Source organism: Rhododendron vialii, chromosome 5a (genome assembly GCF_030253575.1).
Source record: "Rhododendron vialii isolate Sample 1 chromosome 5a, ASM3025357v1".
NCBI classification, from domain to species: Eukaryota; Viridiplantae; Streptophyta; class Magnoliopsida; order Ericales; family Ericaceae; genus Rhododendron; species Rhododendron vialii.
In genome coordinates, this window is record NC_080561.1 from 1949162 (window position 1) to 1976937 (window position 27776).

The window sequence follows — 27776 nt, forward strand, 5'->3', positions numbered from 1 at the left end:
TGGCCAAAATGCGTGCTTGGCACCACGTGGCCCGTGCCCACCTGGCACTAAAAAATTTCTCCACGTCCCTTTTATTTTTTTGATCGACAGACAATTCTGTTCCTTGTAGGCACTCTCATTTCACCTGTATCACTTCCGAATAAACACATCCCAATTTAATACGTGTTGTAACAATTCACATCTCGTAAAGTCACAACCAATATAGAAAGGTGTTGCAACCGCTAAAACAGAAAAGAAAAAACCTCTCTCAATAAGTAAAGAAACTTTTCAAAAATTTCTAACAGTCGAAAGGAGCATATGTTGTTTGATAACTCATATATTCGAGTCAGTTCTCCTGCAGCTCAAAAGTGCATTTGTTTTCCCCAAACATTCATTTTGTGGTGGTGGGTATTCCACAACAGCCAACAACAGGTCAAGACCACTAAAAGCTGCTTTAGATTAAGACATATTTGGTAGAAATCGCTGACAAGCTCTAGATGTGTCCTTAATTATTAATGAAGTCAATTGCTAATCAATTTGCTGCTTGTCCCTTGCTTCTTTTGGAAAGAAAATCTCAAAATCCATTCTGAGGCCTCCTTTAGTCACATCTTCGAGGCCCACAATTTGTACCAAAGTAGCAAGGGACCGTAGTCTTGGGGACACATGGTGATGGTGTGAAGTTTGAACACTGATGGGATTTGTTTGAACTTTATGGGAAAGCAACGTTTTTAGCTTCATAAAACATGTATAAATTACCAATGGAAAGTGACAGATAAAAGATTACCCACTTTGTCAAATATTAGGGTACATAGAGAATTTTCTACCTCTTTTCATTTCCCTCTCTTCATTATGTGACGAGTGTTCGAGAACACAACGTTGCTTTTTGCTACCACCACAAACAAAGAACAACGGATGTATAGTCGAATGTTATAAAGGACGTAAGTGAAGCCCCCTAGGCGGCTCCACAACTTAGGTTAGGTGTTTAATTGAAGTCTTTGAAGAGACCTTTTATTTTTATTTTTATAGCACATGTAGTAATTTTATTTCATGTTTTGTTTGAATACTTAGTCCTTTATTATGAATAACCACCAATCCAGATAATTCACAATTGGACACTTTAATACATTAGCCCAAAGTAAGGTACACACTCTTTAGTGAAAAAATTAGAAAAATGCGGAGAGAAAAAAGAATCTTTTGATATCAGTAGCGTGTTTTGACTTCTCTCAAACGACAATCAACCCATATCTCTAGCAAAGTCACCATTTTTTATTAGAAAAAAGCAGCAGTAAAAGTCACCATTCATAATTTCGTATGGACCATAAAAAAAAAGAAAAGAAAGAGGCTTCTTATAATCCAAGCAAATTGCTGCCACTTTGTCAAATACTCCCTATTAGGGAACAGAGGAACTCTCCTACCTTTTCTCACTTCCACTGTTCATCGTATTTTGAGTATTGAGAACATAATGTCGCTTTTTGTGACCACTCTAAAAAGAAACCTACGAATGTAATGTCGAATACTACAAAAGACTATAGATGTAATGTCCAATGTCGTAAAGGACTTTAAGTAAAGCCCTTAATAAAATCAAATGACGTATAGGAAAGAAGATAGAACTTGATCCGACAACGGGCATGCACATTTTCAGGGTATTTCTTAAAGTCGCACCTTTTGGCACGGGCATGATGGAATCAGATAGGAGGTTATGGTTTCAAACAAAGTAGGCATTCATAATTTATTTTAGACCAAAAAATGAAAACCTTTCATAATTCCAAGCAAACTGCAGCCCTAACTCCTCTTGGTACAAGGCTCTATGAAAGAGTATTGTTGGCATTGTGGCAAGTTAATAATCTGCTACTGGTCATTGCAAATTTCAAAGTGACCACTAAAATGGCCATGAGACCTTTTGCCCGACAGCACGGCATTAGGGATTGCACTTAGGTGCTAGAAGAAATGAGGTCAAGAGTCCAACTCCACTTTCGAGATACTAATCTAGCTATTCTACCAATATTGACTTTCACCGATGGAAGATAGAAAAAAAAGTGACCTCTGATATTGAAATAACAGGCAACTCAAAGAACTTGCATTTCTAAACATTCAACCAAATAGAAAATTCAAACAGCACACATCCAACCGAAGAGCAACTCAAACACCATTTATCCAACCAAATAGCAACCATGCATTTTTTAACAAGTAGCAACTTCAAAGACCCCCTGCGTTCAACTAGATATGTTGATGGAAACTACCAAGTTAAGATAGACTATGCCATAGCTTGTATGGCAACACTGCTATATACAAAGCCAGAGAGCAAATCCCTAAAATAATTGACAGAAGTGAAAGAAAATAAGAAAACATGGCAAGAATTAACGATGCCGATGAAACACGATTCTAAACATCTCCTCCGAAACCGGTTGCACAAGTTGTTGCCGGCACCTCGGTTGAACTACTCCTTCGCAAAGTAAACGAAAGGCCTATCTTAGTTGATCCATCTACACCTTCTACTCTCATGTTCCTGTTGTAGCAAAAGAAACCATGTAACTGTAGCTCAGTAAATATCAGACACAAATGGGTATGTTGATTTACCTGCAGTCACTTCTATATCCACAGATTTGTATATACTTAACAGCAAAATCTCAATGATACATGAAATGGAAGAATGAACAAGAGGATCCAAACACACATGCGTATTTCGATATGAATACATATATGAATGTCTACATATGTATAGTTGATTAACAACAAAACTCTATGATTGATGAAAGGGAAGAAGGAACAAGAGGATCGTACACTTGACAGCTTTGTTTAAACACACCCCACTTGCTCCTCCAAATCCCTCCCATAGCCGATCCACTCCGGCGACTTAGCAAGCAAATTCTCCAACTCAAGCACCATTTTGGACTGATGATGTGCAAGCTCAGCTTCCACTTGCTCGTCACTCTCACAAATCATTTCATCCTGAAGCAGCTTCTCCCACAAGATAAAGTTCTCGGGCCCCGAATCGGACCTATGAAATCCAGGATCAGTTTTGACATTGGCCTTTTGTTCTTCATTAGGACTCCCATAATCATCCAATGAACCAGAAAACGGTGCGCTCACTTCTGATTGTACTGTTGCCAGTTCCTCCTGATTTTGCCCCTTCCCATTTGCTTTTTCCCCATTGCCAGTAGCATCCATGGCTTCCACCGCGTTCTCATTGCTTCCCGGGGCAACTAATCTCCTTTTCTTCGCGACTTGGCCATCAGGGAGATTTCTTTTATGCCTCAGAAGCTGGACAAATTGGTTAAGAAACACTGGGTTCGCGAATGCTTTGGCCAAAAACACAAATATCTGCTGTTGCTTACACTCGGTGTTTTCGATTCTCTGCTTGATACCAGCCAAGCAACTATCTGCACTCTCTTGCTGTTGTTTCAGCTCGACAATTTCTGTTTCCATTTTGTTTCGATCGTCCCTAAGCTTTTCAAGCTCGGTCTCCATGCAGAACAGTGGACCGTCAGACAAAGGTCTCATTGGTCCTTGTTGATGCGAATTTTGAAGGTTTTGCTTCCTCCTCTTAATGTGCTTCAGCAAATGCTTCTTCCCTCCTTGAAACCCTTGGTTTGCGAATTCCCATCTGTCCGAATCGATCTTCTTGAAACCCTTTGAAAATTATATCCCAGAAACAAGAAATACAGAGCAAGTTAATTAGTACCACCATCACATACCACTATCCGAAAATTCAAGAAAATGTTCAAATAGTTCTTTTAGACACTAAACCAAACAGAACCCAAACAAAACCCACAAAGCATAAATCTGAAATTGATAGGGTTTTTTTATCCAAACAAAAAAACTCATCCTCTACGATTAGACTCTATTCCACGTCACTCGTCTAAACCACCCAAACTTTGTTACCATATTCTAGAGATTACTCATCTATTCTCGATTGGTTTTAGGTTGGAACCTAGAAATCTAGCAATCTATTATTTGATACAGAACCCAACAAAAACCACAAAGCTTCAACAAAACTGACCAACGGATCGATTGGAGTAATTCATATGTTTGTATACACAATAAAATCCTACCAATGCAAAACAAGCAAAACCCATATGCTATAAACCTCAATTCTACGATTACGATACAAGAATGAAGCATTTCAGTACTCACATAAGTGTTGAGCTGGCGAATGAAGCTGGAGAAGTTATTGTGCTTGAAGTACTTTTGCAGAAGAGTGCTGGAGAACTCGTGCTGATCCCAAACTACGAAGCTTTTCTTGGCGAAGCCCCACGAAATGATCCCATCAGTTTCTGGGTCTTCAACCATCTGGTACGTCTTCTTCAGAAACGGTGGAGGTCCTACTTCATGGAGCCCCTCCATGGGCGCCGGGACCGACACCGGCGAAGCAGGAAAACACCCACCGGCAGTTTCACCTCCCATATGATCAGTTTCACCGTCTAGCAGAATCTCTGGCTCTTCTTTAACCATGGCGATTTTCACTCCATTTTCCCCGTACAAAAAATCCCCTCCGCCGCCGATCCCACGGCCTTCTTCATCAGCCATATTGATATTCTGCTCCTCCATAGTTAGAGTTTGGATATTTGCAAAGAGAGGGAGGGATTGGGATTAGTTTCCAAATGGGTTTTATATCTGTTTCCACTACAATGGGACTTTGTCCATGAATGTGTACTCCAAAGTGTCTCGAGGTCTTATACATAGAGAAATAGGGAGGAGGTGGGGGAGGTGGGGGAGTTTTGTACGTTGTTTCAGGCGTGACCAAAATTGAGTAATTATTAAGTGGTGTTGGAGCACCGTCATGTGATACCTTACAATCATGTTATAGACATGTTTCTCGATCATTTTTCAAACGCTCCTCTCTCACAAGCTGTGGAGTCCATAGATGTGTGAAGACCACTGCTTTTAAGAGAGGAGTGTTTGGAGAGTGGCCAAGAGATGTGTGTCCCCAGCATTTCCGAATACCTTAACATCCTTCTTTATCACACATTTTTCATAGAAACCGTACATTGATACAGAACTCCATAAAAATGTGTGATAGATAAAAATGAAGAGACATTACGGTGGCGGTGCCCGAGACCACGAAATAATTTTTCGGCCAAAACTGGCATTGTTTTTGCCAAATCTCGTTGATAATTGTCATGCCACTTGGAGCTCTTTCTTTCAGAAAATCTCCTGTCCCCACCAAATCCATGCCCCTCAACTTTCTGGAAACTTCTCTTCAACCCCCCACCCCTTTTTGTCATGACTCCACTCAGAGAGATTATTCAGCGCCCTATAGGCACCGCTAAGTGATGTCGCAGACCCTTTTATCACCACATATTGCAATAGAATTGATACGTTTTGTTTCGAACTCCACCACAACCTGTGATGGTAAAGTGACCCGAGACACCGCATAGCATTACTCCAAGGGCACTGGATAAATTTTCAGGTACAGAATTCCTCACTTGGTGGAATTCGTGCAGATTATAATCGTCCTTTGTCAATCATTTTCCAATGGGTGTACTCACTGCAATTCTTCCTTTGGTGGTCCTTTTTTTTCCCTTCTAAACCGTTTGATGGCAAATGGACAATGGAATATCGTACGGTTGAGGTGGTTTGAGTATGAGCAAAGGGCCTGGCGGTTAGCAATTTGCATGAGTGCCATGTGTTGTTCTTTTGTAGAGCAAAGAGTTTGATGGACTTCGGTGTGGTTATTATGAACGTATGTTTGCCTCTTTTTATTTTCATAAATGGATGTTCGGGTCCGCTTGCAGTCATGCATGCAACTCGATTAATTTTGAAATTAAGAAATTAACGACAAGACAACCTTTCAATGACCCCAAAATTTAAAATATTTAATCATTGTGAAATTTGAAAATGCGATCAACCTCGTGGGAGGACAAACAATCTTTTACTCCATCATGCCGAGTTGGTCAACCGCATATGAGATTACTAGCAATTTTGGCATGCTTTTATGGTGTTTTTTCCCCAAGGTACAAGGAGACCCCTCAATTAGTATTTTTTCTCTTGAAGACTTCTTAATATTTTTTGTTAATTTGATCGGTGAAAGTCAATTTTAATCAAAATAATTAGATTAGCATATTGATAGATGAGTTAGGCTCCGTTCTCTTGAACTTAACTTAAATTTGAGAGTTTTGTCCTTATTTAAATTTTTTTTCACATTTGTTAGTTTTGCATTAAATTTTTGTGGGTTATTGATTCGTTTTGAAGAGAGAAATCGAAAAAGTAAATTTCTTTTACTTTTATCTAAGTATTTTGAGAAATAACCACTTTTGAACAAAAAATTCAAATAAGGACAAAACTTCAGATTTAAGTTAAGTTCAAGAGAACGGGGCCTTAAACTCCTGACTACTTTTCTCTTGACGTCGTTAGGCTAAGTGTACTCTTAATGTCGTTAGGCTAAAGCCGGCTAGGTGTGAGGCTTCTTCTCTTGTAACATAACAGTGAAAGAGCAATCCATAACTTAATTTGTTGTGTGTGCTAGGAAGAGCTAGTGGCATCGAAGTTGAGATCGAGACAAATTATAAGTGAATCTTCTACTGTGTCGTTTTCTGAACTTGAGAAACTAAAGAAGAGACCAAAACCCTTTTAAAAAAAAACCAAAAAAAAAAAATGGAAGAAGAAGAAGAGACAAAAAAAGAAGAAGAAGAAACAACCCAAATAAATAAATAAATAAATAAACCCCAAGAAAAAACTAATTGAAGAAGAGAACAAGCACGCCGCTTAAGGGTGATTTGATTCAGCGGTGCTATCCCAACCGCTCTGTTTCAGTACTCTTCCAACTATAGCATTCAATTTTACCGTCCGTCTCGACAATTAATGGTCCGGATTTTAAAAGAATTCTTCTAAGGAAAAATTAAACCCTTCATGACTCTTCCTCTGGAATAGTCTTTTAAAATCTAAACCGTCCAAAATACTTTTATATGGTGAGATTAAAAACTGTGTAGAGAGCGGTGAAATAGAACGGTGGGTTGTACTTTCTCTGGGATTGTTATTAAGTGAGCATGAAGGCACACCGCTTAATGACAGTCACCAACGTGGCTCTCCTTTGACTATGAACAGGAGGGATCAATATCCATTCCGTTTGGCATTTTCCGTGGCTCTCCGGTCCGTTTGGCATTTTCCTTCACACCATCATGATTTTAGTCGGACCACCGAGCGACGACTAAGCGTGTAAAACGACTACGTGAGAGAGACGGTAAGAAATAATTTTTGGTACATGCAATCTGGCCCGGAACACCTTGCATTTCAAAAAATATATAAAAAAGACTAATTAAACAATCGAACATCCTAATAAAGAAGACGACTTGTCCAGTTATTTTCAAGAGAGAAATTGTTCTGTCACCAGTTTGGGTGAGGGGTGATTTCAATGGCCTCGAGAGTGTATTACTGTGCCACAATTCCATTAACAACCATAGATTAACAACACACTATATAAAAATGAAGATTTATATTTTGCACAACAGGATGCTCTAGGAGGCTCAGACTCTGGTTTCTGAGTTCTCTTCCTTGTAGGTCACTTTTTGTTATCACGAAGCTAATGGGGTAGCTAACTTGTTAGCAAAGAATGTAGCAACAACTCAAGATTTTTTTTTCTGTTTACGTACATAGCGCTACACCCGAATTTTTGTTAGAAGCTTTATATAAAAATCAGGGAGGAACTATAGTTCCTTGTTTTGTAAAAAACCACCACTCTTGTACTCCTTTTGACTTAATATATCAGTTGTTTTTGGTTTTAAAAAAATGTATATTTTTATTTTGATTGAAAAATTTATCGGGCTTATTTTACTCTACTGCATTGTTCAGCTACGTAATCCAATCATTTATAAATTTGAGTGAATGTTCATTTAGTCTAGCTTTGTATGACCGATTGATATAGCCTAGACAATTAAAATAGAAGAAGTCAAATTATAAGTAAAATTATAAAATTTTAGTGCTTTTTTTAAAAATCGGGATTGGCTACTCCTGCATCGCTTAACGGCAGTCACCAACGTGGCTCCTTGACTTTGAACTATAAAGGGATCAATATCCATTCCAAAGCGTCCTTAACTCCGGTCCTAGGAAATTTTCCACCCGAATTTAATCCGACTCCAAGAAATTAGTTGAGGCGCTCATAAATTAATCCGAACAATTTGAATTATCTTTAGAAAGGGGGGCAATGTGTCCTATATATTACTAATAACATATGTTTTTCGCCAGTTTGGGTTATGGGTGATGCCAAATCACCTCAGCCCTATTCCAGTTGGCATCCCCAAACACTCCCAAGGGGAAGAAAATGTTGAGTGCAAACGAGCCGAGCCGATTCGAAGTTTAGAATGTTCATGTTTGTTTATTAAATTTTTAGCGAACTCAAGGTCGAGCCTAATAAAAATCTGCCAAGCCGATTTAGGCTTGAGTCAAATTCAAACTTGTTGACAAGCCTTAACAAGCCGGAAATATCATATGTTTATCTCGTCTATGGATCTACGAGTGCAAAAAATACATACTCCTACATTAAAAAGTTCATGTATACATGTACAATTTCCTAGTACGTAAATCACATTTGCATATACAAAAGTTATGAAATACTATACACTATGCACATAGATGAGTTTATAGGGAGTATACAAGCTTATACATACACAAGTTATATATAATCCTTATTACCTACATATATTCAAGATTCACGAGCCTAATCGAGCCGAATACTATCAGGTTCGAGCTCGGCTTATTCGTTAAACGAGTCCAAATTTGAGGCTCAGGTTCGGTCGAACGAATCGAACCAAAACAAGCATTTATCCAGTCGAGTATCGAACAGTTCACGTCCTTACGCATTCAAAAAAATTGCACCGCTTAATCACAATCACCACGTACGTGGCTCCTTGACCATGAACTATGAAGGGGATCAATATCCATTACCACATTACACCACCGTGGCTCTCTGGCCTACGAACGCGTCTCCTTCTCTATGAACATGTCCATTTGGATTTTTCCTTCTTCGAGCTTTACTTAAAAGAGAGCCAAATTGTCCTGTCTCTCACTGGGCTCTCAAGAACCAAAACTAGTTCTTACAGTAGCTTTTCTTTTCTTTTCAAACCATCTTGCACTAAAACAGTACTGAAAATGGAACTGGCATTGAGGGACATGGGACTGGACGCATCAGTGATGGCGGCAATCCACGACATGTTAGACTTCTCCGACGACACACCCACCTCCGAGAGGTCCCGCCATGGGCCGTCGCGAGCCTTTGTTCGCGACAACAAGGCGATAAAGAACACGGCGGCCGACATCTTGGAGTACCCCAACTCGTACGTTTTCATCGTGGACATGCCGGGGGTGGGGCCGGACCAGATCAAGGTCCAGGTGGAGGACGAGAACGTGCTGGTCGTGAGCGGGGAGCGGAGGAGGGAGAAAGAGCGGGAGCAAAAGGAAGGGGTCAAGTACGTGAGGATGGAGAGGAGGCAGGGGAAGTTTTTGAAGAAGTTCGAGTTGCCTGAGGACGCGGACCTGGAGTCGATACAGGCGAATTATCAGGACGGGGTGCTTACGATAACTGTGGAGAAGAAGCAGAAACCGGAGCAGAAGAGGCCGAGGACGATTGAGGTCAAGGTTGGTGGGTCAGGACAAGCTCAGGTTGGTGGAGGCGGTGGTGGTCAGGACGCAGCCTTTGGTGATGCCGAAGACCGCGCCTTCGGTGAAGTGAAAGAGCAGCAGCAGCAGCAGCAGGGGGTTGATCAGTCGTCGGGAGCTCAGGGGGGTGGATCTGGTGAAGTGAAAGAGCAGCAGCAGGGGGTTGATCAGTCGTCGGGAGCTCAGGGGGGTGGAACTGGTGAAATCTGAAGCCGTTAGAGGCGGTTGGTTTGGGTCCTGTTTGCTTTGGGAGGGCCTGGGAAATGTTCCTTACAATATGTAATCAATTTTCTTTTGCTTTGTTCTTTTCTGGTGGCTTTGTCTTTGTGTTCGTGTTTGTGGTATCTTGATGTGTATAAATAAAGTAGACAACGTGTAATTCACTGGTTAGCCGGTCCGAGAGAATAATCAGTCACACTGGGCCCGAGACACGGTCACGGTCCCGACACCGACGGGAGGCAGTTTTTGGGTGGCTTTGCTTTTGTGGACTGTGTGCGTGTACAAAAGGAAAACAATCATATATTTCAACAGTTTGCGAGGGGGGAGGGGGGATGAGATTCGAACCTAAATGAAAAACAAAAAACGAAAACACAAAAAGCAAGAAGAAAACGAAAACGAAAACACAAATGTTGAAAGACAACTAATCTACAATTGTCTGAATATACAGTTTCAGCCAGTCCTGGGTTTGCCAAAATAGCCCAGCACGTGGACATCTTAGCATGGGTTTTACCATCGGCTTGCCATGCCTTGGCCTAGACTGGATGATGTTTTCAGTCTTCTTTTCGAGCATTACCCACGGGGGCAAGCCTTGGCTAGGCTGGATGTTGTTTTCGGTCTTCTTTTTGGGCATTATCCACAGGACTTGAAAGCACGAGCAATTGAAGAAAAACAGCCAAGGAAATTTAGTTTTTGCTTGATTGAGTCGTGCCCTGCCCAGTGACAAGTAGCCAGTCCTGGGTTTGCCAAAATAGCCCAGCATGTTGACATCTTAGCATGGCTTTTACCTGGGAACAAAATTGGCTTTTACCAATGGGAAAAAAATAGTAACCGAACACAGTTGATTTTATGCACTCAAAACTCCAGTCGCACATGTCTAGACCCCATAATCAAACCCGAATTTTCCCTCATATCCTTCGTCCCAAAAAAATGCTTGTTCCAGTGCATTTTCGGCCAAGTGAGAATGTAGAGACATGTGAATATTCTCACCTGACAGATGAGTTCATTTTCGGCCAAGTGAGAATGTAGAAAGATGTGAATATTCTCACCTGACAGATGACCGAACTCGTGTATCAAAAGCTGGGCCATATCAAGTGGGCAACCCAAATGTGAAAGTGCTGCCCGCCTAGAGTCGGATGAGAGGACGCGTGATTAGAAGAAAGACAACAAAATTTAGAGAGAGCGAGGACATAAAGATTTTACCCTTACTTTGAAAAATGCACCTTTGTAATCCACACTCACATCCCGAAACAATTACAGGAGGAATTCTTTGGCAAGATGTAGAACAGCTGCTAAGTATGAAAAGTAGTGAAAATGTTAGTAAACTTGATGGAAGAACACCACAGTTCCCATCTCGAACACATGAAAACAAACACTTGCCTGGTAGCTGCTAGCAAAAAATGTGAAAAGAATGACCACATGTATCTACCATTGGGGAGCGGAATCATACGATATCCTCTCTTTTATTGCTTGGTTTTACTACCACCACCGTTCAAGAAATCCAAAATTGTTGACCCCCTTGATGTACTCTGTGAACTGCTGCTTGCCATACCGGAGTCTGCACTTACAGTAGGAGTGTCCATCTTAATTCCAGACTCGTACTTAGCTGCAAAAGCTAGCATTGACTGGAGTGATTTCTGAGCGGAGTTCGGCATGTTCGAAACATTACCCTTCTGAGCAGAGTTTGGAGTGTTTGAAAAGAGTGCCTTCAGAGATGAATTCGGTGTATCTTTACCATGCTCATCTGCCGTCTGACCCATAGAGATAGCTGAATGAAGCGAAGAAGATAACATTTTCCATGGTTTTGCTCCAGCGATCTTAAGTTTAGAACCATTTTCTCGCTCTTGAACGGGTGAAGGAGAAGATAGTACTCTCCATGGTTCTGCACCGGGGATCTGAAGTTTCGAAGCACTTTCCCTTTCTTGAACAGATGACAGTACAACATTGTTTCTCCCATTAGAAGCACTTCCACTCTCTTGAACAGATGACAGAACACCACTGTTATTCCCAATAGAAGGCACACTTGCTAGCTTTGTATTACAAGAATAATCTAATGGAGCTTTGCCAAATGAAAGAAAGTTTATTCCCCGGGGTCCAACTGTCGGTGTTCTCGTGCCTTGGCTCTGATTTCCTACTTTGAGACCATCATCATTCTGTGAATATAAGACAGACTGCTTCTCCGTGCTAGAATCACCGACGGTTGATTTTTGAACACCAGATGGTTTGTTGCTACTAGAATCATGTAAAGGAGCTTTCCCAAAACATAGGAAGTTTATTCCTTTTGGTTCTGGAATTACTGTCGTCCTTCTATTCTCATTTGAGTTTTGAGCGATATCCGGTGTATTAGTTTTGAGAGGGAGACCCAATTTGGCACCAGCATCTGCCTTTGGAAAAGAGCCAGCTTGATTTGATACCCCAAACATAAGATTGCTTATTCCCTTGGGTGTCTGTACAGCAGGCTTCACAACGCTTTCCGCCACATTTTGTTCTGTTCTCCTACGAGGAGGGGGTCTTTTCAACATGGAGGTGGATTTATAATCAAACTTCTGATTAGAAGAAGCATGTGTGTTTGATTGCTTGTCGGGATTCGTAGACCTTAGGAGGGTTGGAGACTTCAACTCAGTGTTTGATTGATTCTCTGGATTTGTAGAGGAAGCATGTGTGTCTGATTGCTTCTCAGGATTCGTGGACCTTAGGAGGGTTGGAGACTTCAACTGAGTTATAGTGTTTGTGGATCCTTCCACGGGTTGAACCTAAGAGAAAAATAGCTGGTAAGTAATCCATATGCAGCAAAAGTACGGACAAAGGCAAAAAGTAAAGCAGTAGCCAAACACAAGTTAAAACAGGAAAGTACCTCATGTGAAAACATGCAGTCGGTGCCCCTGCTGCAATAACCTTTGGACGAGAAATTGTTGCATGGATACTTGGAGAGTTGATGATCAAATGGACAATCATCTCCTTTCATGCATGAGTGACGAGCAAAATGACAACAAGGCTGCAACCGTAGAAAGCATGAGAGAGAGAGAGAGAGAGAGAGAGAGAGAGAGAGAGAGAATTTAGTCAAATGCAATGAATGAATCACAAACAAGCTTAATTAGAAAGTTAAGCAATCCTACCATGGATTTTGTCAAGGGTATTGTATCATGTGAGAATTTGCATTTTTCACCCTGTAGCAATTATAAAAAGAAGATAAAGCATCCATATCAGTAAATATAAAAGTGAGACTTAAGCAATTACCTTATAAAATCAGATAAAAATGGCATAGTATAGATTATTATTTACTACCTCCTGACATCTTCCCTTGAGAAAGTGACGACAATAGGTTACTGTTTTTGGTTTCATTATGGGCTGGATTTTCAACCGTTTAACGCCAAGCCGTCTATTTGTTTCTGCTCGTTTGATTCTTTTCTTCTTCTGCAAAATGAAAATGTGGATAAATTACAAAGATCACAAAAAGGATGTGAAAACGATAGAACTGGCATGTAATGTACGGGATGAATATTAAAAGCATAATAAAGAAAAAAAAAACCCTGCACCGTAGAGAAGAAACCTAAATGAACATACAAAATTCAGTCAAAGATGCTGGGTAAACACGCAAATGCGAACCTTTTTCTTTTCTTTCTTTTCCTCAGTCAAAGGACCCCGCTTTCTCTTTTCACGAACGGCAGCATCCTTCTGCCAAAAAACCAATGTTATTCAGATCAATTATGTATAAACCAAAAATACCCATCGCAACGGTACACTGTATATCTGGCAACATGTAGCATGATGCTCCAACAATCCATAGAGCATCTTACAGCTACAAGCTTTGCTGCAAATCAATTCATACCTTTTTAGTGGATGAAGTGCCTTGATTTTCAGTAGCAATTTCTGCTGAGATTTCCCCAGATACCACTGTATAGACATCATCGTAACAAAGTAAGACATCATTCCCAGACACTGCTGGACAGTGGAACTTGTCACTGGTTCTAATATCTTGCTTCTTGTATCTCCTAGATTCTAGCTCGGAGTTATACCCATGTGCCATGTTTGCATCTCCAATTTTCCCACCAACCATCTCAGAATCACACGCCATCGCTGACATGGAACTATCCTTGAGTGTCAATTGTACCCCATTACACACATTAACAATTGGCTCCACAAACTTCTTATTACACTTGGTATCTTCCTGATTTGCTCCTTCCAGTGCCAGAACTTGTTCCTCATTAGAAATGGCTTCAAAAGTTGACTCCTCATCAACCTTTTTTTCCAATGACAGAGCATCTTCAACCAACAAATCAGGTGATTGGTCGTTCATTCCAACATTACCTGAAAGTTCTCCTTCTTCAATCTCTCCACCTGCAGCTAAATAAAATGGAGAATTCATCACACCAGAACTAGAAACCGATTTCTCCAGTTCCACAAGCGGCATTTCATGTCCAACTTCTTCCAACACATGCCTCTCCACATATGAACTTCCTTCTGCATTATTATCATCAAGTTTCCGGAGTTCATCAATAATATCTATATCTAAGCACAGATCAAGAGATTCAAAGACGTCACAGTTAGGGTGCTCCTTGTCTACTTCTTGCATCTCCTTCCCGGATTCCTCCATACAAATTTCTAGGAGATTACATTCACCATCCTGGTCACCTATCGAAGAAACAAAATTCCCACATGGGTTGTTGTCTTCCAATGTGCTCCCAGATTTATTATCCTTTTCCAGGTGTTTCTCTTTTACTCCATTTAGAAGTGCAAACTCATCTATTTCCATTCTGTCCCCATCAAAACTTTGATCAACAACAACTTCCTTCAAACTTTGAGCTTCTCTTTGAGTTAACCAGGTTTTAGACTCCACACCGGTAGGGCCAACCGTCCCATGATGCACTTCTGGCTCGAGACCTTGTCCCAATTCATTCTCACCTATGCCTGCATATTAGCGAATGCAGTCAGGAATAAAACATTTTAAGCTGAAAAATGTAACTAGGGGTCCATTGCCATTATAATTCAAGGAGAATAGATCAAACTTAGTACTCCCTGTGTTCCATAATGTTGGTCCTCTATTTTCGGATGTCCCAAAATATTAGTCCTATTTCAAAAGTCAACTAAAAAAGTGTGTAGATTCAAGGGGTAGTAGTGGAACTCAATGCTTATTTTGAAAGGAGACATGCATTTTATGCTTGTCTCCTTAAAACGTTGAAATTCCCAAAAGGGACCAACATTGTGGGGCAGAGGGAGTAATAGTTTACGGAGGAGTTCAATATTGAGTTTCCGAGATCTATAATTATGGAGTTGATAGTCAATCATACGAGGGATTTATAATTCTTGATGTAAAAAATTCACTTACATGATAAGCCCAATATAAGTTCAGAAATTCTACTGTTAATCCATTGTCCGCACTAGTTTCACAAACCGCCTAGGACTTAACCTCATCTACTTAAAACTGAACATCAAATGCCAATAATAATAATAATAATAATAATAAAACTGAACATCAAATCCCTTCATTTGAAATCCACTTCTCTGCAAACAAAGATTAATAGTCAACTACAAAGTAGAACTCGCAAACTCTCTCTCTCTCTCTCTCTCTCTCTCTCTCTCTCTCTCTCTCTCTCTCTCTCTCTCTCTCTCTCTCTCTCTCTCTCTCTCTCTCTTATGGACCCTACAAGAATCGCTCAAGCCGAACGTTTCTCTCACAGACTCTCTTTAACCCTTGGAGCAAAAAAAATCTCACAAACTCTCTTTAACCCTTGGAGCAAAAAAAAAAAAACTGACTTTGGCTTTGACAAACCATTAGGGATGCCCTAATATACTCACTTCGTTACATTTACCCAAAATGAATAGAAATTTCGATAGAATAAATACTATGACTCCACCAGTTCGAAAATGGAGTGCATAGGGTTTAACCTTCTTCCTACAAACCAAAACTCACAAACTCAGTTCTTTGTGTCTTCATTTGTTTTCCTAAGAATCAATTTATACTTTGCAGAATCAAAATTAGGACCTTAGAGCTGCAATCGAACCAAGCGGCTCGCGAGCATCTCGTGGCTTGGCTCGACTTGTTTAGTAAACGAGCCGTGCTTGAGTTTTAGGCTCGTTTACTAAACGAGCCGAGTTCGACACTCAAAAGCCAGGCTCGGCTAGCAAAAGTTCGTCTCATGTATAGGCTCGGCTCGTTTAAAGAGGCTCGTTAAGTAAATTAGCCAGGCTCAAGCTTGAGTTTTCGGCTCGTTTAGTAAACAAGCAGAACTCGAACTAGACAAAGCTCGGCTCGGTTCGTTTGCATCTCACCTTTACCAGTTCGAAAATAATGCCAATTACAGCGTTTAATCTCTTTTCTCCTATGTAGGGTTCATTGTTTTTCTTTTGCAATTTTCTCATAATTTCCTGAGCAAGAAACAGAGAATACGATAACAAAGGCGAACGAGTACCTGGTTTCGACTGAACTGAAACGACTTCACCTGAAAGAGAATGCTGAGAATCGCCACCGTTGAAATGAGATAGGATTCGAGCAAGAGTGCATAAGGTTTCGCTCTTGATTGGTGTTCTTCTTCTGTGCGGAGGGAAAGGGAAGAGAGAATCTGAGGGGTTTAGAGTTTCGAATCGCGACTGCTCCGCCATTGGGTTGCAAGGTCGCCCCGAGTTCGTACTAGTTTAGAGCACTGGAGGAATCAGCCGCGGACGGCGGAGTTTGCCGCCGCGAGAGAGAGAGAGGCGGTTTGGTTAGGGATCATTAATGAGGGGTAAATTACAACTTGACACCTAAAGTAGGAGTATTTGCTAACCGCCCATTCGAGAAAAATTTGTCAGTTGCGTCCTTATTTTATTTAAAACTAGCGGATGCTTATATCTGAAGAAGACACGTTGAAATGTAACATCGTCTCAATTTATAATAAATTATCTGTTCTATACGAACTCAACACGATAAATGTAATCCTCACAAAGCATCAGTTAGCATTTTAAAATATTTTTTTATTTGATCATAAAATGCAACATTTTACATGAAAGTGAGGATATATATGGATATATTTATTTGGAGAATATTTTATGTATTTTTTGAAAAAATTATTTGATGGCTAAAAATTTATAGGAGGTGAACTAACGGTTATAAAGATTGTTCTCATTTATATGCCAAGATATTTTTCAGTTGAAATCGCTTTGTTTTATTATATAGATATAGATTAAGATTAGTGGTGATCGATCAAATATTTATGTGTTGATTTTTTTTCTTGAAAATAGTTTGAAATCAAACCTTTTGGATACGTTTGGAACTTGTGGTAAGAAAAGAAAAGGTAAACAAAACAAAATGGTTAAGAGGAAAAGTGTAAGAAAAATGTATTGTGTTCAAAATTTCATTTTTATTTTTCTCTCACTTTCTTTCTAAACCAATCAAGGGGAGTTTAAAAAATTTATTTTCCTTTTCTTTCTTTTCAGTAAAAAAGAAAAGAAAGGAAAAGAAAATGGGGAGGAAAGTATGGAGAAAAGTGTAAAGGAAAATTATTCTTATTTTTGTTTTTTGGGTATTTTCCCTGTTTCCTCTCAACCCAAACAAGAGAAAATTAGTTTTCCCTTTATTTTCCATCGGTAAAAACAAAGCGTTAGAAATGAACGAATAATCGAATATGATAATCGAAGTAAACCTTATTGTAAACTCTCAATAGAATTAATTATATTCACCTACTATAATTTGAAAAGAAAAACTGATGTTAAGGATTCAATAAAGTTAACAATGCTGTCGACATTGTATTTTGATACCGTAATTTTTTTACTCTATTTACCGCATTTATTTTACTTCATAAACCACCAATGATCTATAGAGTAAAAAAAAATGCAGTATCAAAATGTGATGGCACTATACTTTTGTATGAAGATAATGTTTTTTTTTTGCTTTTCAATATTGTATATATCAACGGTGGTTAATAAGAGAAGTTAGTGAGTTAGCCCACATGAAGTTCGGAGGCTATTCATAGCCCTGAACCCACAAATCGCCCACAACAGCGCTCGAGCTGTGATCTCTCACAAAGAAGAGCCAGGAATTACCAAAGGTAAAAATTGGAAATTTTTTTATAAAAAGATAAAAATTATAAATTTTTATTTTTTAATTCCTCTCATTGACAGATTACGAACAAATGAGGAAAAAAATTTAAATGTTTGGAGCGTATTTCGGGTATCTAGGGTGGTAGGGTCGAAAAAGGAGGGAAACCCCATAAACCCTAAAACCCACCACTGAACTCTCTCTCTCTCTCTCTCCCTCGGCCATAAACCCACGAAAGTTCAATGTGTACGAGAAATCTTTCCCTCAGTTGAACTTTCTTCTTCCTTACGATTCGGAAGGGGTTGTGACTGTGGGCTGACTGTGAGAAGTGGTTCAAAGTTCAAACCTAGTTTCACACAGTCCAATGGCGAGGCTTCTTCGGAACGCTTTCTTTCTCAATCGCACTCTCTCCGCTCCACAGGTAACCCAATATACTGTTTAGATAGTATCCTGAACAGTAGTTTTGTCTTCTGATTTTTTGAAAAGCCAGCAAGGAAGTAGTACTTAAAATATGGGATTAAACCGGTCGACTGGCTATATAATTTCTTTTTATGCAAGTTTGTGGTGGAATTAGTCATTTGAGGGATTATCTGAAAGTACCGGTCTCTATTAAAGATTTCCCTTTTGATATCTATGAGTATTATCTGCCAATGCTCAACTAGGGTAAAAGGGGATTAGGGGTTTTGCCATGAGACATTGATAAAATTGTGCAAGAATCAAGATGGATTTCTATTTGGATGCATTGGGTTTTTAGGTTACCTTTTTCTCAATTTTTTCCCCTGGAGGTTATTAAGTGTTAAGAATGTTGGATACCATATCTGATATGTTTTGTGAGAGATTGTGAGGGAAAAGAGTGGACCGATAGGAATTTATCATGTCTCAAGTCTTTTAATCATCTGAGCAAGTAATAGAACTCCCATTCATTTGATTTTTTCACCATCAAAAGCTGTTGCAAGAGTGCGCAAATTTTGAAATGCACGCACAAAGCACTCACGCATGCACCCGTATTGTCGTAAAAAAATCTTTCTTTATGTAGTAATTATGCCTTCAATTGTCAAGTGTTGCCTTTATACTCTCAAACCACATATTCTGTTTTTGCATTCTACTAGTGAAAATGCAAGTCTCTTTTGTTTTTGCACTAGAAAAGAATATTAACTTACAAAAGAAGGAAAAAGGAACATTTGGCTGAGCCGGAGCGTTCCAACTATATGAAATCTTTGCCAACTTTTTCATATGTTTGGGGCTGTTGGGGCTCTAAGTTCTTTCCGACTGTTAATATTGGCAAAACGACATGCTGCTTTTCAGCTCAAAAGGATAATGAAAAAGGTAATGCTGTTGCTTTTATATCTCACTTACCTCAAGTTTTGAACCTATTTTTCTTTTTGTTTGGCAGGGTTTTAGTAAAAGGGTGCCTGTAGCTACTTCTTGCGTCTGCAATTTTTCGAGCAAGGGTATTGGAAGATTTCAGAGCAGCTTTCGCTTATTCAGCACTTTTTCAATGGAATTTACTTTTTCATGTTTTTTTTAATCTGTCAATCCTTTTTTCTTTGGGTTTTGCACATGCCTTTAGCGGATATTATATCTCACACTATATTTGTTTGAAGGTAAAAAGAAATCAAAATCAGATGGAAGCGACTCCAATGATGAGAATTTGTCCAAAAAAGACCTGTCCCTGAAGCAAGCATTAGATCAGATCACTACCTCATTTGGAAAGGGATCGATCATGTGGTTGGGTCGGTCGTCCGTTTCTTCTAAAGTTCCTGTTGTGTCAACGGGATCTTTTGCTTTGGATGTGGCATTAGGGATCGGTGGCTTCCCTAAGGTACTTTCAGCAATTGGCATTTATGATTCTGTGTTTTTCAACTATTAAGACATAATTTCTGTAGATTGGGTGACTGTTTTTTTTATTAAGTAAAATAAGTCATTAAGTCAAATGACTTAAATATGTCCTTTACACTAGGCACACTCTGTTCTACTTGCAGATTCTGTTCACCCATTTCTATAGCCAGTGCTGGTATATATACTTTAGTTATCAGATTGTGGGTATGCAAATGTTCTGTTCACTAAATTAAGTGACCAGTTCTAGAATATACTGGAAAATTGAATAACTACTTGCTCAAATTGTGCAGATGCAAGTATGTCACAACTGATAATGGTGGACCTATAAACCTAGTGCATAATTCTCTTGCTTACACAGCTATTTTAATATGATTTGATATTTACTTATTATGGACCGAGTCTATGTTGATTATAATTGGGGTGATTTTCCTGTTTGTTTTCCTTTACCTGTTCTTGTATTTTAGAGGCACAAATATTTTGATGTTTATATCATCTATACCTTTTTAGGAGTATGTTATGTGGCATTGTTATTAATAGTGCTCTCTATTGACTTCCTAGGTTTTGGAAACTTATTGTCCAATACATATGACTTTCTTCATCTTTGTTTAATTTTGTTTTCGTTTTTTTCAAACTCAGTCTGTATGTGCCACATGTATATGGGTCTCATGCATCTACATTTGTATGTCTGTTCTGTTCAGTTTTATGCTTTGTATGTTCTGGGGGTTGGGGCAGAGAGAATTTCGTTCTGATTTGTCTTTGCCATCAGGCTGCTTATATAATCTTCATTGTGTTTCTGCAGGGACGTGTTGTGGAGATATATGGTCCAGAAGCTTCTGGGAAAACAACCCTTGCTCTTCATGTAATTGCTGAAGCACAGAAGCAAGGAGGTTATTCTTAGAGATTCTTATATTTAATATCTTCTCTGATCATTTTGCATGGTTGAGATTATTGATTGAGTTTGTGCTGAACTGTCTCCATTGAGTATTGTATAACTATGAGAAGTTAATCTGTCTCTTTTTTACTATAATGCCTCATTCCATGTTTGCAACTATTAAGAACATGGGTTGATCACTTTGGTCTATCATGGTCAACAATGTCATCTGAATGGTTCAATTTTTGTTAGTTTTTGATCTACATACTGGCCGGATCAATATATATTGTTAACTTGAGTGGTAGATGATTTGAATCATATATTCTACTTTTTATTGCATACAAAGTGTTTTCTTCATGGTGGATTCTAGCAACAGATTCTTATAGTGGTTTTAACAGTTTTCTTTCTCTTTTTCCGGTTGTAGGTTATTGTGTTTTTGTTGACGCTGAGCATGCTCTGGATCCAGCACTTGCTGAGGCTATTGGTGTAAATACTCAAAATTTGCTTCTCTCACAACCAGATTGTGGCGAACAAGCTTTGAGTCTTGTGGATACCCTAATAAGGAGTGGTTCAGTTGATGTTGTGGTGGTCGACAGTGTAAGCAAAACTGTAAATAGGTCAAGCTTTTATGTGCAGTGATTTAACACAGATGATTATGGTTTGGAGTTAGTTGCACCAAATAAACCATGACTTTCCTACTATGCGGACACTGAGAACTTGTTTTCAAAAGGAATCCCTTTCCTTTCTCTGATTGCCCTGCCGCTCACAGGTAGCTTTGGTACGACTGTGGTGGCTTAAAGCCACATGGAGCGGATAGTTCATATATTTAATTGAACTCGAATTTTTTGAACGTAAATAGTCAATTATATTTTCAGGGGAAAAAGTCCAATTGGTTTGTTGGTAACAAGGAACCCCTCCAAGGCAGGGCCACTATGGACTCACCCTTGCAGGGTAAGCCCCATTTGTTATCTTCTTATATGTATTGTGAATTTTGTGCTTTGCCTGACAGGTTGCTGCCCTTGTTCCCAAAGGTGAACTCGATGGTGAAATGGGTGATGCACATATGGCAATGCAAGCTAGATTGATGAGCCAGGCCCTCCGGAAACTGAGCCACTCTTTATCTTTATCACAGACAATTTTGATATTTATAAACCAGGTATCAAGCTAAAACTTCAGTTCTGTTCTATCCTTGTCACATTTTCTCACAACTTCCAATTTTTTCATGGATTTAGTTGCGCTCATCCTTCTTTCATTACTTTCGTTGCTAACTAAGCCATTAATTGTTAGTTCTACAGCTGAAATATGACTATTTCTCCTTGTTTGGGACTTTTGCAATCTGAATGATCTCAATGTTTTAAGTTTTGACTTGTTTAATTGGAATGACGTACTTTTTTTGAACTGAGATTTACTGGAATTTGCGTATGATTATTCAGATTCTCGACTTATTAATCTATAGTTTCTTTTTGAAATATGTTTGTAAGTATTTAAACGGAAGGAAAAAATCGTATAAACGCTGTTATCTATTTTGATTGTATGAACAAGAGTTTATTGGTAGTTAACAATGTGGTTCGGTCATATGCATTTCCACTGAAACATGCACGTAGTGGTTTTGGTGGTCAAATGTCCTAATTTATTACATTTCTATTCAGGTGAGGGCAAAGTTATCTACTTTTGGATTTGGTGGGCCCACTGAAGTTACTTGTGGTGGCAATGCGCTAAAATTCTATGCATCAATGCGCTTAAACATAAGGAGAACAGGGCTTGTTAAGAAGGGAGAAGAGGTATGTATTACCATTGATTTTGTTAATGTACTTGCATGTAATATCAGGAAAGATGGATTTCAAGTCCTGATAAGGTTTTATGAGGGTCGTGAATCGTGATATAACAAATGAGACCACCTCAAATGTTCTTTGTCGTCGCTTGTTTTGCACTTAAACCCTTGCTCCCTTGGTCCGCAAGGTCGTTTAAAAGCAAAATCATGAAGAAAATTTTCAAGCTGAATTGAGGTCGATGTGTAATTTGCTTTGGGGCAACTAATTTGTTTTGAGTACTTATTGGTGCAAATCTTTATACACTTTGGATGTAAATATTGTTGACCATACCCCGGCTTAAGACCACCTATTGTTTTTTACATAGTTGACTGAGCTTTGCATTGTGGAATGGGACCAGCCAAATGTTCTTCACAGTCACTTATTTTGCTTTTCAACCCTTGCTCCCTTGGTCTGCAAAGGCGTTTAAAAGCAAAATGGTAAAGAAAATTTTCAAGCAGAATTGAGGCCAATGTGTAATTTGTTTTGGGGCAACTGAGTGCTTATTGGTGTGAATCTTTATTTGTTAGGGTGTAAATTATGGATGACCGGACCGTGGCTTAAGACCACCTGTTTTTTTCATAGTTGCGTGAGCTTTGCATTGCGAAATGGGCCTTGGGGAATTCTTTTGTATGCACTTTGCAAAAGATGCCCGAAACTGTCTGAAGGCGTAATGTCCTAACCATGCCACCATTACTGTTAGCAATTCTCCCAAAAGCTTAAGTCGTTACGTCATCGGTCCAGCAATGTATGTCAAGTTGTCTAACAATTACGATCGGAACCTTGCTTTATTAGATTTTCGAGGATTTCTTTCATGAAGCTTTCTTTTTGTGTGTAAACCACTTGAAAAGGTCTGAGGACTCATAAATGATCCCCGAATGTGATAGGACTCCTTCAGTACTTAATTTTTCTTTGCAGACTATTGGGAGTCAAGTGCTTGTAAAGGTTGTGAAGAACAAGCATGCCCCTCCTTTTAGAACTGCACAATTCGAGCTCGAGTTTGGCAAAGGGATAAGTCGCGAGGCAGAAATCATTGAATTGGGACACAAGCACAAGTTTATAACAAAGAACGGTTCGTTTTATGTGTTGAATGATCATACCTATCATGGTAAGGATGCTATAAAAAAGCACCTTGCTGAGAACTCTATTGTGAAAGAGGAACTTATTATGAAGCTAAGGGAGAAGCTGCTTGATTACTCTGAGGAAAATGAAAAGGAGTCCGAGACCGAGGATGCAGAAAAGGGCCTCACAGAGGAGATTATTTCACCTGATACTACTGACGAAGATGAAATTACTGCAGTTGTGGCCTAACAGTGTGGATGTGCTCAAAGACACGAAATGGGAAAACCTATCCCTGATCTTTGGTACGAACGACGCCTGGGATCTAAATTTTGCATTCTCATGCTTGGAAGGTGAGTCCATCATCCATTCCGACCGTTGGCATACTTTTTCCCGAATTGAGGGCCTTTGTATCATGTGTCCTTGTAGTGTCGGAAAGTTGAGTTTAGAAACTACAGTTTCAAAGAGGGCATTTTCTATGTTAAGGTTCGGTCGGTGATCCCTATTGCTGGTTGTCAATTACGTTTTTGTGCTTCTGAGTGCATCGGAAGCGTTGGTCTTACTGTACAACTTGATGAACTAAAGCAATCGACGTCGTGTTTTGTCCCATTTCTGCACGTTTCATTGGCAGATAGTATTATATTCCATTTGGTTAGATGCATGTACTGAATTTACAAGCACTCTCTCGAGGAAGTAATTCATTTGTGTTGTGTTTGGTAGGTAAACTCCTGATTGATCAGTATCTGGTATTGCAAAATAGGATACCACCTGTCTTATTTTCGTGATCCAAACTCATCATTTTGTAGACCCCGATGTGTAATCATCCGAGGAAAAAATAAGGCACGAAGATTGTTTCGTACTTGTTCTAAGAGAAACGAACTGTAAGATTTCTGACCGTCCTGCCCGATCATTTCTTGGAAGGAAAACTATGATTTGAACAAACATACATTACCACTTTCAAGTAGTAACCTAATAAGTAGTATTTTGTATGGTTACTTAAAAGATCAAATCCTTTTTTATGAATAGTTGGTAGTGTGAACAAGTGACTGTGGCAGGTCTCATTTTTATCACACGAGGAATGACATGAGAAACCCCTTCCAGATGCTCTTGAAAATCTAAGGCGTGAATTCTGGGTCTATTGATTATTTCCTTCTCTTGACCTCTCTTCCTTCTCCACTTTTGAAATTCTGAATTCAATCACGTGGGTGAAGACATTTTCAAGCTGGTGGGCTGTTTACACATAATAATAATAATGTCATTATCAAGCCCCAAGATTAATTCGGTTGATTGATGAGTTTGCTCTTTCCACAATTGACCAAGGTTTGATCCTTGGAGTTAAGCTGCACGGAAGTAATTTCTTGCGAATCTCTTAGTTTTAGCTTGGATAGCTTTGCTCGAACCAGAGAAGGGATAGGTCGAGATGCACGTAAGCTTGCTAGAACATCCTTGACCGTCGAACCCCAAAAAACAAAACCTATAATGTCATTATCCGTTCATGTTATTCGGACACTCTTTACAATGTCTGTTTTTCTTTTTTTCTTTGAACCTTCTCCTATCACTTTCGGAAGGGTCTGACTTCCAAATTTAAATCTATTGGGTAAAACATATATACTTTACTAAATTACTGTATGATGTAGGAGTAGGGTCCCTAAGAAGAGTATTATAGTATAACCTTTTCTGAATGTACTTTCTGAGATGTTTCCTCGGTTCCAAACAATTCTTTGTGCACTTTCTTTTGAAGCGATGGCTACCAACTTTGAGGAACCAACCCCTTACTCACTCCGTTCCTTTTTTTTAAATTCAGTATTTTATTTTAGAATGTTTTTTAATAAATATTTATTTTGTAAAGTTAGTGGGTAAAAATTAATATATTTTTCCATTTGCCCCTAAAAGTAGATTTCATTTTGAAAAGTTAGTGAGTAAAAGTGTAATAATGATGTCTCCATAAAGGGTAAATATGAAAAGTGAAGGTAAAAGTTGATGTGAAAAGTGTAATGATAATATTTTCTTAATAAGTTGGAATTACGAAACGAAACATTTAAAAATGGATGGAGGGAGTATTATTTGTCTGCAGCTGGAGTACTTAGTAGTACATATTATCGGGATGAGAGATGCTGTCAAGTATCTCCCTGTAGAATGGTACAAAGCGATTGATCCGGCAGCTCATTTCGGCAATCGATGGTTTAGATCTTAACCGAGTATTGAACGGTTCAAATTTGTATGCGCTCAAATTCAATCTAAACCATTTGTGCCGAGATAAACGACCGGATCGACCGCTCTGCATAACCATCGGCAAAAGAAAAAATAATGGGACACGTTTTTGGAGCATAAGTGATAAGTGTGCTGCTGGAAGCGGTCACCGGGTTAGTATAGGCAAAGGCTTGGAAAGACATGACATGTAACCGGGTTTGGCGGAGTATTTCATAAATTTACTTTTAATTACATTTTGAATATCATTTCATTCTCAATTTTTTATTTCGCATATTACGAGAATATTATTACATTGGTGAAAAGAGATATCTAATACAAAAAAAAATAGCCACCACATATTACTTGAAACTCTCTAATGTATTATGTCCAAAATTCAAAAGTGTCTAAACATGGACTATGCGTTTTATACTTTAGCAATTACTAATAAAGCATGGGAGCAAGATTTGTATTGAATTGGTTTTAGACTGATCCGCGGCGACAATTCAAGCACTTTGTTTTTTATATCCTATATAAGTTACTTTCTTAATAAAATATGTTAGATTTTTTTATTCTTAGCACGGATGTTTCTTTTGTTATTCTAAGGTTGCTTAGTACAAAATCTTTTATTAGTTCAAATGTGTTTAAAAGGTGTGTGTCCCCACTTATATATATTGGGGCAGTTCCGGAGACACCTAAAAAAAATCTAAAAAAACATTTCAAATTTCAATCTCATAGTTTTCGATAAAATTTTGATGATTCGAGCCGTTCAATGTATTCAGAACATGATTTTAATTGTTATTTGAGAGAAATCGACAAAAATAATTACCGGGAAGGGCTTGATTTGAGCAATTTTTTATTGAACTGTTCAATAAAAACTGTTCGGATAAAGCCCTTCTTGGTCATTTTTTTTGCTGATTTCTCGCGGATACCCTTAAAATCATGTTCTGATTATACTGAGCAGCTCAGATCATCGAAATTCGATCCAAAACTTTGGGAGTTTTTTTAGATGTTTTTTTAGTTGTCTCCGAAACCGTCCTGTATATCGGTATACAGATAGCTTACTGGCTACGCCACTAGGAGAGAGCATTTTAGGTGATTGGAGTGTCATATTAGATTTGAGGTCAAAGTTGGAGATGCTCTAAGGTTGGATCGAAAACAAAAGAATTCTTAGAATTTAGTATCCGCGACATCCTATCCTATTCAAAAGCAAACTACTCCCTCCGTTCCAAAAATAATTCAATTTTTGAAACTCGTGTCATTTTTCATCGCTTATATCTTTTAATCTATAATATTTTTCATGAGTTTGAAAACTTTGCATAATAAAACTAATTGAGAACTATCAAACAAGATACATATTGCATAATGAATTGAAATTGACAGAGATATCAAAAATTAACATCTAATTTGAGACGGAGGAAGTAGTAAATTTTGAAATCAAGGTTGGAGATGCTCCAAAGTTGGATCGAAAACAAAAGAATTCTTAGAATTTAATATTCGCGACATCCTGTTCAAATGCAAAAAAAAAAAAAAACCCAACAGAACAACACGAAGATCATGAGAATCGGTCTTATTGATCTTATATAATTGATTAAGACCCTAGATTAGACGCTAGAGATGTAGCCCCTCACGGGGATTGGGTAGATTGTCCAAGGTTTGAACCAACATGGATTGAGTCACAATGACGGTCATAACCGTTCGTCCACTTAAGCCACAGACTTGACAAAATCAATACTAAAAATAAAACTGGACACTCCATTTATTTACCGGATATCCGGGCCAGTGACCCCGACATTTGAAATGTTTAACTTCCGTGAAATTCAAACATAGACGTCCACTTAACCAAACCATTGAGATGGAAAGGTACTCTCTCCGTCCCACTTTGTTGCGTCTGTTTCCTTTTTGAAACGTCTCAAAAAATTGTCTATATCTTACGATCTATAATATTTTTTATGATTTCGAAAACTTTGTTTAAAAAATAAATTGGGATCTATCAAACAAGATCTATATTGAATATATAAAACATTATAGATTGTGAGATATAGACAATTTTTTGGGACGTTTCAAAAAGGAAACAGGCGGAACAAAATGGGACGGAATAACTTTATTTATTAATTTGGCGGCTAATTAAAGATTCAAAAAGTTCTTTTGAATTTGGACCACTTTTGAATGAATCTCTGGACTTTCTATGAAAAAGCAACCTTTTCTCTCA

The 27776-nt window shown here is 38.7% G+C and overlaps 4 protein-coding genes and 1 long non-coding RNA gene across 11 annotated transcripts; 3 read left to right on the top strand and 2 right to left on the bottom strand.

The window, feature by feature from the left end:
- Nucleotides 1-2128: 2128 nt before the first annotated feature.
- Nucleotides 2129-4685, bottom strand: LOC131325416 (heat shock factor protein HSF30-like). The gene is made up of 3 exons (XM_058357669.1): nucleotides 4114-4685; nucleotides 2761-3609; nucleotides 2129-2485 (listed from the first exon to the last, which is right to left on the bottom strand). The coding sequence occupies exons 1-2, from the start codon at nucleotides 4525-4527 to the stop codon at nucleotides 2776-2778; spliced, it is 1248 nt and encodes a 415-aa protein (XP_058213652.1). The 5' UTR covers nucleotides 4528-4685; the 3' UTR covers nucleotides 2129-2485; nucleotides 2761-2775.
- Nucleotides 4686-9063: 4378 nt separating this feature from the next.
- On the top strand, nucleotides 9064-9555 carry LOC131326847 (17.1 kDa class II heat shock protein-like; the record flags this gene model as incomplete). The annotated part of the gene is made up of 1 exon (XM_058359737.1): nucleotides 9064-9555. A coding segment is annotated over exon 1 (492 nt), but the record flags the coding sequence as incomplete, so codon positions are not given.
- Nucleotides 9556-9557: 2 nt separating this feature from the next.
- LOC131325419 (uncharacterized) lies at nucleotides 9558-9953 on the top strand. Its single transcript, XR_009199701.1, has 2 exons — nucleotides 9558-9669; nucleotides 9730-9953. It is a non-coding gene; the product is annotated as an uncharacterized LOC131325419 (long non-coding RNA).
- Nucleotides 9954-10068: 115 nt separating this feature from the next.
- On the bottom strand, nucleotides 10069-16505 carry LOC131325411 (zinc finger CCCH domain-containing protein 65). Of its 7 annotated transcripts, none has more exons than XR_009199696.1 (9): nucleotides 16197-16505; nucleotides 13616-14694; nucleotides 13393-13461; nucleotides 13072-13200; nucleotides 12903-12953; nucleotides 12641-12781; nucleotides 10996-12539; nucleotides 10836-10912; nucleotides 10069-10574 (listed from the first exon to the last, which is right to left on the bottom strand). XR_009199696.1 is itself a non-coding variant. In XM_058357665.1 (7 exons), exons 1-7 carry the CDS (start codon nucleotides 16384-16386, stop codon nucleotides 11250-11252), a joined length of 2949 nt encoding a protein of 982 aa, XP_058213648.1. In that variant the 5' UTR covers nucleotides 16387-16505; the 3' UTR covers nucleotides 10972-11249. The 7 variants fall into 7 exon arrangements, 1 of the variants encoding a protein (XP_058213648.1); XR_009199697.1 differs by having other exon boundaries at nucleotides 10777-10912; XR_009199700.1 differs by having other exon boundaries at nucleotides 10069-10912; nucleotides 13393-13458.
- Nucleotides 16506-17918: 1413 nt separating this feature from the next.
- Nucleotides 17919-23994, top strand: LOC131325420 (DNA repair protein recA homolog 3, mitochondrial-like). Its single transcript, XM_058357673.1, has 8 exons — nucleotides 17919-18221; nucleotides 19194-19251; nucleotides 19405-19622; nucleotides 20439-20526; nucleotides 20935-21107; nucleotides 21520-21666; nucleotides 22160-22291; nucleotides 23237-23994. Exons 1-8 carry the CDS (start codon nucleotides 18165-18167, stop codon nucleotides 23627-23629), a joined length of 1266 nt encoding a protein of 421 aa, XP_058213656.1. The 5' UTR covers nucleotides 17919-18164; the 3' UTR covers nucleotides 23630-23994.
- The last annotated feature ends 3782 nt before the right edge of the window (nucleotides 23995-27776 follow it).